The 17,351-nt window shown below is 41.8% G+C and overlaps 1 protein-coding gene across 6 annotated transcripts in view; it reads right to left on the bottom strand.

Annotated features, from left to right (window-relative positions):
• The window catches only part of clocka (clock circadian regulator a), a 37,962-nt gene that overhangs the window by 10,053 nt on the left and 10,558 nt on the right, over positions 1-17,351 (bottom strand). For 3 of the 6 annotated variants that reach the window (XM_034708952.1, XM_034708943.1, XM_034708962.1), the window contains exons 3-12: positions 7,670-7,866; positions 7,491-7,582; positions 6,338-6,397; positions 4,259-4,407; positions 4,062-4,153; positions 3,882-3,971; positions 3,675-3,795; positions 2,236-2,349; positions 2,036-2,154; positions 1,497-1,579 (exon numbers count right to left, since the gene is read on the bottom strand). In XM_034708952.1, coding sequence (XP_034564843.1) covers positions 1,497-1,579; positions 2,036-2,154; positions 2,236-2,349; positions 3,675-3,795; positions 3,882-3,971; positions 4,062-4,153; positions 4,259-4,407; positions 6,338-6,397; positions 7,491-7,510 — 848 coding nt within the window. In that variant the 5' untranslated portion in view covers positions 7,511-7,582; positions 7,670-7,866. The remainder of the gene's footprint in view (positions 1-1,496; positions 1,580-2,035; positions 2,155-2,235; positions 2,350-3,674; positions 3,796-3,881; positions 3,972-4,061; positions 4,154-4,258; positions 4,408-6,337; positions 6,398-7,490; positions 7,583-7,669; positions 7,867-17,351) is intronic. The other 3 variants (XM_034708983.1, XM_034708973.1, XM_034708969.1) reach the window with 1 other exon arrangement.

Genomic DNA, 17,351 nt, shown 5'->3' on the forward strand with positions numbered 1-17,351 from the left:
ACTAACTTCAATTGTTTGTGTTTTCATATCTGTGAGCTATAAAATTTGCATAAAGTGAAGTCGCATGGAGAGGAAAATTTCAACGCCATGGCAGCTACTCCTAAATTACCACCATTTAAAGGACTATAATGTGGAATGTTGAGGTAGGCGAGTCAAATGTTGGACTCAAATGAGCTCAAGCAGCAACTTCCAATCTTAAAATATGAAGCCGATGCAGAAGTGCTAAAAACTGCAGTTCATCGAGCGTCCACTAGAGGCTTGTTGCAGAAGTACAGGAAACCACATACACACCCATTCAAAGAGACAATCTTTACAGCAGAAATAAACATGTTTACAGCCTGGTTCAAAAAATTTGTTTCATCTGAATAGCTCATTTCTCTATCAGCACACACTGTACGGGGCTGAATCAATCTGTAACTCGTTATTTTATAAGATGTTAAACTTATGAGTTTCGCCCAAATAAGGGCGTGGCTGACTTGACTGACAGGCGGGAAAACTGTAGCTGTTAGCGAGGAGGCTAAAGGCCCGCCTCAACTCAGTGTCTTTGTGTAAGACTAGATCGTCCAAAGTTAGGTTGAGTCATGGTTGCAATGAGGCAACTGCCTGAAAAGCACACTGCAGTGAGGGGCTCTCTCCCGAACAGGAAGTAACTTAACATAAAGTCTGCTACCTCATATAGCAGTTTGCTGCTGAGAACTTCGTCACTTCAGCCATGCACGCTACCTCTGGAATTTGTGTTACACTCACAGACTGTATGAATAATGGACGTAGTATCCGTGACGTCACCCATCTGTTTCTGAAGCGCTGTTTTGAGGCCAATCCTCGGTGGCAGCCATATTGGAACCATATGGCACGATAATTGCTATTGAGCGAGCGACATAAAGAGGAGGAGTTTGAGCCTCCTAGCCAACAGCTACAGTGTTCCCACCTGTTAATCAAGTCAGATGCGCCTCTCGTAATGGAAAACTCGTAATCTTAATATCTTCGAAATTGCCACGTTGTGAAAAAATTCAGCCCCCATACAGGGTGTGCCGATCGAGAAATAAGCTAGCCAGACTACACTCGTCTTTTGTACCAGGCTGTAAACATGTTTATTTCTGCTGTAAAGATCGGCTTTTTTGAATTGGTGTGTGTGTGGTTTCCGGTACTTCCGGAGCCAGCCTCAAGTGGACACTCAATGGACTGCAGTTTTTAGCACTTCCGCATTGGCTTCAATTCCCGTGGCCGGAGGTTGCCACTTGGTTACACTCCAAAGTTTAAAAGATGAATGAATGGGAGATTGATCTGGTATTCTGACAGTTAAGAGACCAGTGCCGAAAATAACGGCCAGTCATTGCGTTGAATCTAGGAAGGAGCTGAGAGCCGAATTACAAACATCAACCATTAACTTCAACAAGAAGATAAATCATCATAATCAGAGAAAATCATTTACATCATCATCCTCCGTCCTGATTATCCATCATATAAACTAAACATGATTAACAAACACACTCTACCTGTGGTCCAGAAAGAGGAACTTCCACTCTAAGCTGTGCCTGGAGGTGAACTCCTCGTTGGGCTCGTCTACAGTGCACATCTCCTGAGAGAGACAGAGGGAGAAGAGTACAAGAAATAAATACGTCATCTTATTTTATCAAAAAAAAAACATGTAATCATATTCATTAATAATCTGTAATAATATAAAGATGAACATGCAGGAGACGAGACAAGCCTGTAGAGACAGATTGTAGTCTGTTTGGATTTAGTTTCTTTCTTTCATTTTCAGTGGAACTGTCTCGTGAATTATTCCATAAAACTGATGAATCATTGCATCACAGAGTAAATAAAATGAGCAGCTCTTTCACTCGGCTGAGAGAGAGGAACACAGTGTTTCTGGATAAAGTGAAACTGTGGGAGACCGCACACAGTCAGCAGCCCAATCCGTCTCTGCATGGGGCGACTTGGCGACGGAGCTCTGTCCTATTTAAAACCTCTCTTCACAAACCCTGAAGCATTAAACCGACTGTGTGTCAGAGCAGCAGATAATGAGTCTTACCTTGATAAACTGAGGTTTGGCAAGCCTCACGGTGGCTATGAGACAAACTCTGTCCTCGAAGGCAGAGTGAAGCGACCGCTGGATCACCCCGTCGAAGCTGTTTCTGTTACAGTTAGGCACTGAGGAAGGAAACCACAGAGCGGTCAGACCTCAGCTACGGAGAGAGCAGCCCAGAGTCAGATCATCAGACGATAACTCACCGTTATTCAGAGACTTAAAGTTTCCGATGAACTTCACGTATTCGTACACAGGAGGCTCGTTGGGGACGATCGTCCCGCGGAGCATGTGGCAACAGAACTCCAGCTGATTCTTAGCTTTAAGAGAAAAAAACAAGGACTTAATGAGGAGCAGAGGAGTTTCCAAGTATTTCAGGAAACAGACCAAACTCTATGAAAACTTAACTCTCAACTGGCAATGAGTGCATTAACATCTAATGTGCAGCAGGCTCACGGTGCAATAACACTAAAGGTACATTTAATATTATGTTGTAACATTAAAATGTGTACTCATGATGCAATAACATAATGTGAACATTTAGTTATGGTGGAATAATATTCTGTTATTTTATTCATAGTAGTAAACATTTAATGTTATAAGTATGATGTTATTTATGACGCTTTAACGTTTAAAATGTGCACCAGTATTCTGAGTGATGACGTACGATGTGTAATATTTTTTTCACGGTGCAACAGCATCAAATGTGCAACTTAACAACTGCTGCAATGACACATAATATGCAATAATATTCTTTTATGTTGTATTGTATTTAGTGCATGACATTTTCCATGGTGCAATAAAACTAAAATGTGCAACAGTATTGGTAGTGCAATTACAATTAATGTGCAAAAGTGTTCATGGTGCAGTTACAGCAAATGTGCAATAATATTCTTAGAGAAAAAGCAAGTGCAGCAGTGCATTTCAACTTACTGTGCACAATTATTTATAGTGCAATGATCCATACTTAAATGAGCACTTTTAGTCATGGTGCAATAAAAAAAAAATAGCACTTTTGTTGATGGTGCAACTACACATCATGTGAATATTGTACATAATGCAATTGCAATGATTGTGCAATACCTTTCACAACGTAATCATGTTTAAATCGCAATAATATGCAATATTTTCACGGTGCAATGATAATTTATGTTCAGTATCATTCACTGCAATAACAGTTAAAATTGCAATATTAGTTATGATGCAATTACATTAAATGTGCATTCTTATCCATGTTGCAATGACATGTATAGTTGTTGGGAATGTTACTCATGTTGCTATAACTTTATTCGTGGTGCAATGACAATATGCAGCTTTATTTATGGTGCAGTGAAATTACAAGTGTACAATAATAATTGTGATTAGTGCAATCATTTTTAATGTGTAATAATATCTTTATAAGGTGCAAAAATGTCTGCTCTGGGTTCCCTTGTTTTTTGCTTTTATCTTCCTCTTTGTATAACTATCAGGTTTGTGAATGTGTGTTCAGCTTAATCTATGCAAATATTATTCCTTTCCTTTGTCTCAGAGAAGCACGGCAAATTTGCATTTACATTATGTGCTAACAATAAAGCACTTTATTCATATCTATTCTATTCTAATGAATCCAACTGAAAAGCTAAATATGGATATAGTTGACTCTTACTTTTCAGATAATCCGGCGTCAGAGTCTCTCCCTCGAGGATATGAGACGACAGAGCTTTGTAGACGTCTGAATGTTCTCCTTTGGGCAAGAAGTTCAAGAGGTTCTGATCCACGAGATCAGACTGAAGAAGAAGAAAAATTCTTCAGGAAATGTCTTTTTTGGATTAAAAAACACCAGAATCCATCTTTTTATTGGCGTGATACTCACAGGTAAGTGTTCCAGCAGACACGTCACACTCTCAGAGGCGTAGATTATGTTCCCATCAGTCATGATTGCAAGAAAAAATCCATCCAACGCCTGAAACAAACAGAACATGCTGGCTCACCTGTGCTCCTGCATGTAAACAAGATAAAGGTCGCTCTAAGGTAAGATGTGCTCATATCTCACCTCCAACATCAGCTGTGTGAACTCTTCATTACTGAGAAAACTAGGCTTCCAGTCCTGTCGGATCTCCGTCGACTCTGACTGAGCAGCGATTTCTGTGAAAACATGAAGCATGTTGAGCTGAAGGGTCTGACGCAGATCATCACACCTGTCAGCAGCGCTCCTCACGTCCTCACGTCCTCACGTCCTCACGTCCTCACCTTTGTGTTTGTGCAGGTAGTCGATGCTCTTCTGCAGAATAGTGGACTTGTCCATCTTTCTGGTGTTCCCCGGCAGCATGGTGCTAAGCTCCTTGATGAGGCCATTGAACTGGTCTCTGCGCTTCTTTTCCAACTTGTTGCGGGACACACTGTGAGGTTACACACAAATATGAGTGACAGCGCTCATTATACAGTCGTCTGGGCACTGGGCAGCATATAAAACTATAAAAACATGATGCATCATCACGTTTATTTATCACAGCTGCTCTGTTTTTATTAAGGGTGTAACGATTCATCTACTCCGTTGATGTATCGATTTATATTCCTATGATCTGACTACATCGATCTGTGCTCAGCAAGTAGGCCTTCAGGACGACATATTGATCTAACATTGTTTTAAAAGATAATTAATCGATTGTATCCATACTAGGAAATAACGCATTGGATTAAAGCACGGTAGACTTTATATGGATGTGTTTTTTTGCACTTTTATTGATAAAGATGGTAAACGTTACTCAATTCAGGCTGCCTGTCTGCAACATCATCGCCACGCACCAGCAGACAACAAATGGCGGATGGCAGAGGAGAAGCCAGCGAGTGAGAAATTATCAAGCCCCCATTGCGGTCCAGCGTGTGGAAACACTTTGGCTTTTACAAAGATGGAGATGTTCTAAATAAGTCTCTCGTTGTTTGTAGGATATGTAAAGGTCAGGTAAAGTACCACGGCAACACAACAAATCCATCCAACCACCTACCAAGGCGCCATGGGATTTCACATAACAGTTATATCCATAATTAATTTATACCTGATTTCCTTACAAGAAACAACAGGAATCTGGGACTGTCCAGTATCAAGGTGTTTATTTCACAGTCTACAAGCTATGTATTTCCAGGGTTCCCACTCTTTTCCAGAGATCAATTACCAGGACATTTTCATTGATGATCAAGCTGGTATGACCGTCTAAATTTATTTCCTAATTTAGTTCCTAAATAGTCTAATATGTTCCTCTCAGTGGAAGTCTACATTGAAAGATGTGTAGTCTATGGCTATCTATGAAATCATCTCTTACATGCTTAAAAATTATGGCAAATTGATAAAAGAATAATGCAACCACAGATGTACAGCACTTTATTAGTGCAACCAAGTAACTATGATGGGCAACTCTCATCTCAGCTTTCTCTTTTCTCAAAAAATATAAAATTAGCCAAGTAAAAAAAAAAAGAGCCAGCAAAGGAATCTGGAAGCTGCCTTACTGAAACAAATAAATAATAATAATAATAATAATAATAATAATAATCAGAGGATCAGTGCATTGATTGAACTAAATAGAACTGAATGACAAAAATGGCCACAAATGTTGAATGGGGATGTGTTTTTTTAACCGTGTCAGGTCACAAACAGTCATGTTGGAATATTTTTCCAGGACAATCCATGATTTTCAAGGACATTTAACTTTTTCCCCCATTTTCCAGGTGTTTTCCAGGTCAGGTGTTTTCCAGGTTTTCCAGGTTTTCCAGGACGCATGGGAACCCTGTATTTCAATGAGTCGTTTCGGATCATATCGTTCCAAATGAACCAATATCGTCCTTTAATCGTAACGGCAACCAAAAATCATGATACGAATCAAATGGTTGTTAAAAAGAATCGTTACACCCCTAGTTTTTATGCAAATGAGGGTATTTCATAAGAACACTGCAGTGTTTTTAACCTTTGACCCTGTTTGCCATCAAGGAAATATGATTAGGGTCATCGATGTCTATTTTTAGGTCTAACCTTCACGGAATGTTCCATTTGTTCTCAGAATTCTGGCATCAAAGACAGCATTCTGGAATTCTGTCTTTCATGATAGCATTCTAGAACACCTGCAGTTCAATTTCATGGTCGATACTACTCTGACAACAGACTCAGAATATTCTTAAAATAGTGCAAAGACCTTGGAAATGGTCCACTACATGTCCTCTAAAAGTGCTCATTTCCGCTTTTGACAGGCTGACACTGTTATTCTAAGTGTCTGACAACTTTTCGGAACGGATTTTTTTAAATACACTTAACACTCAAAGACAGCACAGGGATCTCACCGTTTTGCCTTGTCTTTGTCATCCTCATCATTAAACCCATCATAGATGCTGCTGTCATCCCTGCAGAGCATAAAAACAAAACCATCAAACCGTCTATTACGAGCACTTCCACGTTTAAACTTCTGTTGAGTACCAACCCGACATACGGAGCAGACACTTTCATTCACATTTGTAGCATCTGTCCTCTGACTCAGGATTGATACAACATATTGCTCAGCTTTCAGTCTGCACAGAGATTAACACCAAATGGTCTTTAACGTGCACTGAAACACAGCAGTGACATGCTGGGAGCTCTACCACAGATTTCACATGACTCTCAAAGTCAGAACACCAAAGCATTAACACTCAAAACTGCTGTGTACACACTTATAGATGTGAACATATGACATAAGTGTAATCTCAGAATCCATCGGCTAATGTCGAACGAGGATAAATGCTTTTGAAGAAGAAGGCCAACAGTTCAATCGTACGTGTGTAGCCAGCAGTAAGCAATCACAGAGCTCCTTTTCTGTGCACAACACTGTTTACAGACCAATTAACAGCTCGAGAAGGGACCGCGGGTTCAGATCAAGACTGAGGTGAAATTCACCCTAACCCTAACTGCCTGTTTATCTGTTTCTGCTGAGTCTCAGCTTCACTGTAAACAGTTCCACAGAGGCTTCACTCTGGCTTCCTTCAGCGCCGGTATGAACCTGAAACAGAAACTGATGTTCTTGTGATGTTCTTGTAATTAACAGGTCTTAAGTTTGCTGAAATAACATTATGATGCAGATTAGTCAAAAGTCAAAAGTCAAGCTTTGTCAAGTCTGTTCAAAAGAGAAGACAACTACTTTTACAATGTTTGTTTGTTGAATGGAGATCTATGAAAGAGGATTAGAGACACTGATGTTCTTTTTAGGTCTGACCTTCTTCACAGAATGTTCCATTTGTTCTCAGAATTCTGAGATCAAAGACAGAATTGTCCGAATTCTAGAACACCTGCTGTTGCTCTCAATACAGACTGTTTTTCCTGCAGACACCTGATACTACTTGGACTACAAACAAAACCCAGAACACGTCCAATACTAATTGGAAGTTGTGTAAAAAGAGACATTTTTACACAATTTGGTAGGTAACATAATAAAAGTAAAGGGACTTGAAGTATTTGACTCACCGATCGATGCTGGAGGTCATTTTGAATCCTGTTTAGGGTCTTGGTGTTGGAGAGGGGACTTTTAACCGTGAGGTCGACATTTGTGAACGAACCTTTGAGGAAGGAAACAAACCACATTAGCTAACAGCTGAATCACCGCACAGTGAATCCAAACGGGAGGTGCATTTGATAAACCTTACCTTACTGACGGTAGAGTCAGTCCTGTGAGAGGATGAGGAAGGTGCAGCAGGATGAAGATGGGATCTAGTTCAAAACACTGTGATGGAGCTCGGCGAGTTTCATCAGTTGGAGGGCAGGAAGCTGAGGAGGTCTTTGCTGAGCTGAGTTTGTGGTCTGCTTCGTATGCAAGTCTGGCGTATGGCAGCAACATCCAAGTCTGTAAGAGGTTAAAAAACACGTATGATGTCATTAGTGAAGTCAGAAGTACTGACAGTGAACAGCAACCTGTTGCACCAGCTGTGCGTAAACTCAAATGTAGCCTAGTTTGAACCAAGCGGCAACCTCCGGTCTAAAAATATGAGTCAATGCGGAAGTGTTAAAAGCTGCAGTTCATCGAGGATCCGCTTGAGGCTGGCTCCGGAAGTACCGGAAGTCACATACACATGAATGGGGAAAAGACGATCTTTGCAGCAGAAATAAACATGTTTACAGCCTGGTACAAAAGATGAGTGTAGTCTGAATAGCTAATTTCTCGATGTCCTCTCACTGTGAGGGGGGTGAATTTTTTTCTAATTCGGCAATTTCGAAGATATTGAGATTACCAGTCTTCCAATGAGAGGCACAGCTGCCTGTGGGAACACTGCAGCTGTTGGCTAGGAGGCTCAAAGCCCGCCTCTTTACATCACACTGGCTCGACAGAAGCAATATGGCTGCCGCAGCCGATTGGTCTCAAAACAGCTCTTCAGAAACAGATGGGTGACGTCACGGATACTACGTCCATATTTTATACAGTCTATAGTTTGAACGTAATTTCTCCTTTAGGATGGAGTTTATACTCTACTAACGTTTTGGGCGTTGCACCAGCTGAGATAGTTCCAACGTAAGCCTAAGTTACAACTTAATTCTTCCCCTGGCTCCTAGAAGGTGTAAAGTCCTCCGTAGAGTATATCGGCTGCCATGGAGCATCGTTTTGAAAGGTGGGATGATTTGGAGGATGAGGCGATACAGAGGGTTCGCCCAGCTAAATTATGTCTGCAACGCGATATCAAAGAGAGAGATTAAATCCTCTGGAAAAATATGATGTTGTAGTTGATAATTTTACCACTCGAAGTCACAGTTATTATAGACACTGCAGATTAAGGATTTAGGCTATATTATCACTTTACTTTAGTTTGATTCAGCTGTCGGTCAGTTCCGAGAAAATTAGGCACAGAAAAACCCACATATAATCCCTGCATCAAAATTGGTGCTTTCCTCTGATTGGCTGCTGGGAGTGTAAACGTCATATCTGCAACAATGTTTTGGTTAGTTTGGACTGTACGGTCTACTAGTTAAGATGAACCTTACGTCTCTGTGGTGCAACCAAACAATGACACAACTTGAGTTATAAACTAACTAGTTTCAACGTTTAGTTTAGTGATGACTTTACACTCTAACTTAGGACAAACCTTGCGCACTGCTGGTGGAACAGGCTGCAGGTTTTTAAATGTGTAACAGCGCCTCACACGCTGGTGAGGCAGACATGAAAAAGAGCCTGTCTTCATTCATCAGGTATAGATTGAGCTAGTTTCTGTTAGCAGCTGGTTTACTCCTCTCACCTGACTCCACTCTTCCTCTGAAGCACAGGTGAGCCTCTGTGGAAGATTATATTCAATATAAAACAGCCTGCTGGCTCTTTAGCCTGAATGTCTGACCCATATATTTCATGAACGAACGACAGTCAAAAGCTGTGTGGGAGGCTTTCTCACCACGACAGTGTGACTGTGTTGGCGAGAAAATCCCTTCAGTGTTATTTTCCCTTTACTCACAGTTCCATTAATACCACACATGTTCTTTTTGAAGTTTGAGGAGTTTAAACCAAAATCATGTTATCTAAAGTGTGATAGTTTGATTCAGCTGGTCTGAAAATAACTTTAATTCAAAATATATAAGTAACCTTTGAACCTTTGAACTGTGCTGCCAAATGACCAATGGAACAACGTTTTGTCACTAAAATAATGCAAAGAGGAACATCAGACAATCAAAACTTAAGATCTCAAGTTAGTTTTAATTAGGGATGCACCGAAATGAAAATTATTGTCCGAAACCTAAAACCGAAAATGAGGAAACCAAGGCCGAAAAACGAATGCCAATTATTAGTAGGGAGAGCGGGGACAGTTGTAAAATTTCACTCCTTGGATTTGAGATTAAGCCATGCATTTTCTGTTTGTGTTGCACAGACATTTTCTAGGCTCTTTATCCTCAAATGTGACTTTGAAAAAACATATTTTGTAAGTCCTTAAAGAATTAAGCTTAGAAGATGTACGCCACTTTGTCATGTTTTTTTTTAAGTCAAAGATAACAACTGTTTAATACTCTAATAAAAGTATGTTGTGAAGACAGAAAGGGTAAATGTTATTTATTTGTAAATGCACTGGCCACCCCTGCCTATGTGAGAGCCTCAGTTGGGCCACCCCGGTCAAAAAGCTCTGGACACGCCCCTGCCCCAAGGCCGCTCTGTTCTCCTTCTCCTGCACTGTGCGCTTCTCCGTCTCCAGGCGGGTTCTCCACATCCATCACGGCCTGGATCAATTCTCGTGCACCCTGCTTTATTCCCACATCCAAGTAATGCTCTTTATAACACGGATCAAGTACAGTGCAGAGGATCCGAATAGATCTCAGTTAAACATGTGCTGACAGACTCTAAGAGAGTACTTTCCATTGTTTTCAGTCCGTGGTCCGTCTCAACCTCTTTGCTTAGAAGACGCTTTAGTGCTGCAGTTAAAGGAAGAACGTCTGCTACATATGCATCAGAGGAGCTGATCTCTTTAGTTAGCCGATCTCTTTAGTTAGCCGCTCAAAGGGGGCAAGAAGAAAGGGAATGTTCTCTATTAAGACCAAGCGAGCCGGATACGGCCCTGGTGGTGACGCTTTCAGCAGAGTGTCTGCCCCCTGGTGGCTGGCTGCAGTATAGGTCAAAAAATCCGTCTCCCCCATTCATTTGAATGGGGGAGCAGTCAAACTTTGAAAAATAAATATTTGTCGTACGAATGTTTCTCACATCCGTATGCTGTGGTGATATGTAGTTAGTATTTGACTGTTTTGTGTTCAAGGCCTCTTTTTCCTGAAAAGTTTCTTTTTCGTCAGTTATTAGAGTTTAAAAAACGGGGTTTTACTTCCTGTTTCCTTTGATTCACAGCCGCCGTAGAACGAAACTTCAAAGGACACACAGCGACTTGTGACGCTACGCTGTAGGGCGGAGCTTATTACAGTGGCTTCACAGGCTCTGGCTGCACAATGGCGGCGCCCAGGAGCGGGATTTTTTAGCTTCAGAACCGTACAACGGAAGAGGCGGAGCAACGCTGTCCATTTTTATTTACAGTCTATGATTAAGACCCACTGGTGTGAAGTCACAAAAATTTAGGGTGAATTCAAGAAAACTGTCTGAGTATAATGGCTGTAATATTAATAAAATATGATTTAAAAATACTATTTTAATGCAATTTAAGAGTTGGAATCTGCATTAGTGTTTTATAACTGTAATGTCTAACATCAGAAGAACAGTTTTTGTGCAATCTAAAGAAAGGTGTGAACATTTTCCTACTTTTATGCAAAGTGCAAACTGTGTTAATATCTAAAACCTTAATATGGTGATACCAAAGTTCATTAAAGTATCAATAAGTTGCACAAATATTCAATGCACAGAGTTTTACAAATACTAATATTAATAATTATATTAATATTAACCATTCAGTTGTGATGAGTGTTGTATAACCAGATTCTTGTCAACATAAAGCTCTACTTCATTCACCCAAAGCTGTCTCCATGAAGATCTGACAGAATAAAGAACAAAGAAAACAAAGGATTTAAAGTGATTCATGTAAAAGTACTCATGAACAATCGGTTATTCATCACAAAGGGTTGAATGGAAAACTATGGGCGCCTATGTAAGGGAAACCCCGCTCAGAGCTGAGGCTTTTGTTATGACCTAAAAATAAAACAGGGCGAGTAACTCGGCACCAGTTATGTACCATTTCATGTTGACACACACACACGAGAGAAACAGTGACGGGGAGGAGTGCGTTTCATCACGGCGTGTTAGTTTTCAGGTATGCAGTTTTCATTTCATGCTCGCTGCATGTGACTCCTCCGACGCCGACAGGTCACAGAGACCCGGCGCTTATCTTGGATCACTGCTTTGTCAACACGAGCGGTGAAATGAACTCTAAAAAGGGAGCACAGAGAACCTAAACATCAGTCACAGGAACGATGAAGACGGGGATTCACAAAAGATGAGAAAGACTGAGAGAGGATGTGAGGAAATTAAAATCAGAGACGAGGAGACGAAGGGGAATTAGCAGGTCTGACTCCGGTGTGTCGGCAGTAGATGCAGCGCAGCGTGAGCGTTGTGTAAGCAGTGAGAGCAGAGGTTGTATAACTGTGATGTCATCTGTGCTTCACTGACCTGCTGCCCCAATGACCTACTTTCCTCTTCCTCCTCCTCCTCCTCCTGCGATCTAACTTAATCACAGCTCCACAGGAAACACCTCATGTTCTCACTAACAACACCGCTCTCCCTGTCCACTGAAGCGCTTTAAACACTGAAACAAAAGGTGTGAGGAGGTCTCACTCTGCACGGTTCAATGTTTATTTTCTTAATCACACGACAGGCTGCAGCACTCAGGTGAAAGTGAAGAATTTAAGCAGCTGATTATCTGTTGCTAGGAACGTGAGCCGCACACGTTATAGATTTCTCTCCACAGACACGCCTCACAGATCACCCCATCAGGACAGTCTGTGCGCCTCTTTTTAATATTCACACACCATTGTTGAATGTAAGTGTGTGTTTAAGTGTGTGCACCGCAGATGTAGGCCAGTACAGCTCTGAGGATATGAGTCACCGTGAAGTGGATCTGTGGCGCCGCTCGTCAAGCAAACCCTCCACACCCCTCGCCGGGGTTGCCTACGCAGTGGCAGTGCCAAAAGGTAAGCACCATGACAACCGGCCTCACCGCGCCGAGAGGAAACCGCCTGAGTTCATCCGCAGCCGATGCTTTCATTACGTTCTGAGAAACACCTGAGTACACAGAGACCTCACATGGTCAGGTCGACCTGTGCAGCATCACGACATCAATGCTCTCTCTTAATGCGGACAGAACCACCCACATGAATCTCTGCCGTTCCTCACAGAGACACAAAGCAGATTCTCCTCACCACTCGCAGCAACCTGAGGAGGAGAAGCTCATGAGTCAGCCGGCTCAGACATTCAAATGAAGGGAGACGTAACCAAATCCAAAAGTAAAACAACAAGCAGTTATCCAAACACAGCAGGGCTGCAGCTCGTGTTTTCTTTCTGCTCCGTCACGCAGGATGATATCTCTGAGGATGAGAGGACGCCTCTGATCAGAACACAAACCACTTGTTGATCTGAGAGAGAGAGAGACTTCAGCTCGGAGGCAGACTGACGCTTCTTTAAAATCACAGCATTAGGAAGAATCTTAATGAATTCACTGTGATACCAAAACCAGATGTTCTTTACGCTGACGACACACTGATTTATAAGATGTCGCAGCTTTCTTTTATTTATCTCTCACAAAGAGCTAACTGATGGCATGATTTTGCATTTAAGTGAAAGAATTTTTTTCTAGAAACTGAGGGAGATGTGTGACTAACATGAGTCTGGTTCTGTTCGAGGTTTCTGCCTGTTAAAGGAAGTTTGTCCTTGCCACAATAACTTCATAATGCTACAGCTTAGACTGGCACACTGGGATCCTGTCTTTCCCTCTCTCTCCTTGGTCTGCCTGTCTCTTACTTTAACTCTTCCTGTCCCATTAAAGTTCTTAACCATAGACCTTTCTGGAGTCCCTGAGCTCCCTTGTCTCGTAGGTTCCTCTGGATCTCTGCTGCTGTGGACGTGCCAGACTCCAGCTGCTACAACTACTACTATCCGTCTCACCACTATCATCTCTCTCTCTCTTCACCTCCCTCTATCCCTCTCTCCAACTCGGTCTCGGCATATGTGTGTCTAACATGAGTCTGGTCCTGCTGGAGGTTTCTGCCTGTTAAAGGAAGTTTGTCCTTGCCACTGTAACTTGTTAAATGCTGCAAAGTGCTCTGCTCATGGTGGATTAAGATGAGATCAGACTGAGTCCTGTCTGTGGGATGGGACTGAATCTGATCCTGTCTTGATGTTGGGTCTTTGTTAATAGTAGAACATAGAGTGTGGTCTAGACCTGCTCTGTTTGGAAAGAGTCTGAGGATAACGTTTGTCGGGATTTGGTGCTATATAAATAAAGATTGATTGATAAATTGAATCGTTAAGTGTGGTTATGAATCAGTCATGACAGAAACACATGGTCCCAGCCCGAGGCAAGCAACAGCAGCACAGTCAAGGGCAACCAAATGGAGCATACTAGTGTTATTGTTCAGATAGAGGTTCAGAGTTCAGGAGGTCCTGTTGGCCTTGCAAATCATTTCAGTTAACCTCCTGAGTCCAGATAAGCCGCCCATAGAAATCACAAATCAAGCAGCCGTTTGAATCCCGCTTCAGGCCATCGAGACTGAATAATGAGGACTATCTGGGTCTTAAGTTTCACTGACTTGAAGAAAGCACATGATTTAGAGTGTCTGACTCTGCGGTGAATAAAAACAGTATTTCTCAACGGAGCGTCAAGACAATTTCACGGCATGGAGAAAACCTCCAATACTGCATCTAATTATCCAACCGTGATTTCATCCCTTCCAAAAAAAGAGTCCTTTTTCTGGAACTTCACATGTAGTCTGCACACAGGACAGTCTGGTACATCTTGTGTCACCTACGTAGGAACACCCTATAGTTGTCATAGCATCCCTTGTGTTTTCCTGGTAATCCATGTCACATATACATACATATACTGACACCTGAGACCAGGAGATGGGAGGACTCTCAAACCCACCAAGGTGTCACAACATCTGCCAGAGCTTTGAGGGGATTTCTAGAAAGTCAACAACAAACTCCAGGGGCAAGTAGGGAGGAGGGAGGAGGGAGTTGTTGTAAGAAGCAGCAGACACACAGCCAACTGAGTCATGATTAAAAAAAACAGTAGAAAGAGTATTTTTCTCAGAGAGCTTAGCAACTTTTTTATCATTAAAGATTCATGGAGATGGGGAATGCCTTCAAACTTTGAAACTTGGAAGAAAACCCATCCGCTTTCGTTTGATAGATATGCTCTGGAAATGAAGGCCAGCTTCAGGGACACTGATGTTTATTTTGTAGGTCTGACCTTCTTCACGGAATGTTCGATCAAAGACATCATTCTGGAATTCTGTCTTTGATCCCAGAATTCTAGAACCCCTGCTTCCCACCCTGATGGTGGGATCCATCGTTTGTGATGCCTTCCAGGAAGTCAGGAAATGTAAACACTGATTGTCTTTAGTGACTCAGCATCAAGCAGATTTGTGTCTCAGTGTAAATGTTTGATCTAGAACAGATTGTTAGCTGCTCTTCATGCAGATATGTGTTTATAGAGAGAAAGAAATCCTCCTCAGATTAAGGGACTGGCAATGATTTTCGAATATTCGAATATTCGAATATTCGTTCACTTTGTAAAAATCGAGTTAGTTCCAATATTTTCTCATTTTAAAAGTATAATTTTTCATCGTTTTTACCGATACCTGGTTGTAATACGGTATTCCTGCCAGACGATAGAGCGTCTGTAAGCGGTTTGCTAACAGCATTAGCAAACAGAAGAAGAAGAATTCTGACTGCATCAAATAGCAAAAGAAGAAGAAAACATTTGCGACAGTCGCAGTGATTTTCTCAGTTTCTGAATCTCACACTACTACACACGTAATTTCCAGAGACTGAGCATGGCTGTAAAATGTAAACCCACACACAACGCCGCGTCACAGAAACACCAACAAAAAGATCGAGACAGAAGCTGACGGAGTCTGCTACTGATTATTCGAATAGTCGTTGAATAGATGCCAATGATTATCGAATAGTATTTTGGCTTGAAATGCCCATCCCTACTCTCCATTAGGGCTGAACGATTAATCGAATTCAAACCGACATCACAATGTAATAGAATGCAATTATCAAATCGCAAAGGCAGCGGTTAAAAAAAAAAAAAAAAAGTTTCATGTACACAGACGCAGCCTTACGTGACATGCATGCAGTAGGTGGCCGTAATGCGCCTTTCAGCTGATTTGCCGACGGCAAAAAAAAAACTCAGAAGAACGAGACACGTGTGAGAGGGGGGTGAAGAAAACAACTTAAGCCACGCTAAGTTTTGATTTGTTGTTTTGTTAAAAATGGCCTCAGCAGAAGAACCGATCATATTGGGACGTACAAAATAATCAACACGCTGAATATCAACATGTGGAGCAGGCTTATAAATAATCTCCGCAGGCGCAGAATCAGTGAAGACCCAGACAACGTGTGGATTTACTGCAACAGGACAACTGAACAGAATCATATTTAAGACTCACAGTGTCCAGTTTTCTGTCTACTCGTTCTTATTGAGAAAAATAAGCATGTTTACGTGGTCAGGTGTCAGTAAGGAGCACAACCGGGTCAGAATCAGTCCGGCAGCGGAGAAAAAAGAGACCTGTCACTCAGCCGCAGCCCCCAGCTTAGCATCTCTCTGTGAGCAACACCTTCAGTCGGCTGGTTCACATCCAAACATGCTTTAAACTGAAAACACTTGTTCGGCAGAATTTTGTCAATTAGTTGTGGTGAACGCTTACAAGACTGCAAGTCAAAGGATTCAGTAAGTTTACAACTGTAATTGAAGTAGATAAATAAACCATCTTTCATATTAATTCATGCTTCATTTGCCTTTATCTTAACAGAAGTCTAGCCTATGAGAAAGAACAGTTTGTGTATAATAAATCTGATATTGTTTATTATAATACAGATTGATTTATTACTTGTGTTTGTTGAAAAATACATGAAGAGGAACTTGAAAAAATAATCGTATACTAAATCGCAATCGCAATATTAAGGAAAATAATGGCAATTAGATTATTTTCCAAAATCGTTCAGCCCTACTCTCCATACAGACTTATTCCTTCAGACACCAAAGCCTGCTGACACTTGACTGGTCAGTACTTAGATTGGTCAGAAACTAGAACACTTCTCACATTGATTGATTGATTAATTGATTGAGATTCTGTTTCTTTAAGCAGAGATGTTTCCTTCCCAGAGGATAGTTTTAATAAATGTTCTTTCCTGTTAGCATTAAAATCCAAAACACACGCTCCTTTACGCGGCCCACCTTATTTCCTGCACTGACAGTCGTGCCAACCAAACCCTCCTCTCCGTGCAGCCAGCTGTGTTTCCACTCCAAGCACACACATCCTTAGGCCCGTCACCACAAAAGAACTCTTTGTTTTACATTTTTCTCGCACAGCTCACAGACAGGAATGTTTGAGGGGCCGGCAGCAGCAGCAGCAGCGGTTGGCAGAGGCCCCTCGGCTGCTGCTTGCCTCCTTTCCCAGCAGAGCAGGAACGCAGCCAGGGGCATGACGCCAAGTGGGTCAGCAGAGTTCAGAGGGACGACTGGCAGCACCAGAGGAGCCATCAAGAGTGACTCTCAGCCCACAATCAAAATATGTCATCCACATGTGACCACTAACACTTCATCTGGAGTAAAAATTCTTCACATACTGTTCGGGGAAGTAAGAGGGAACATTCAGTTCCCACAGGGGACAGAAATGATGCTCTGAAACGGTCCAACAGTT

The sequence above is a fragment of the Notolabrus celidotus genome, chromosome 2 (genome assembly GCF_009762535.1).
Source record: "Notolabrus celidotus isolate fNotCel1 chromosome 2, fNotCel1.pri, whole genome shotgun sequence".
Taxonomy (NCBI): domain Eukaryota; kingdom Metazoa; phylum Chordata; class Actinopteri; order Labriformes; family Labridae; genus Notolabrus; species Notolabrus celidotus.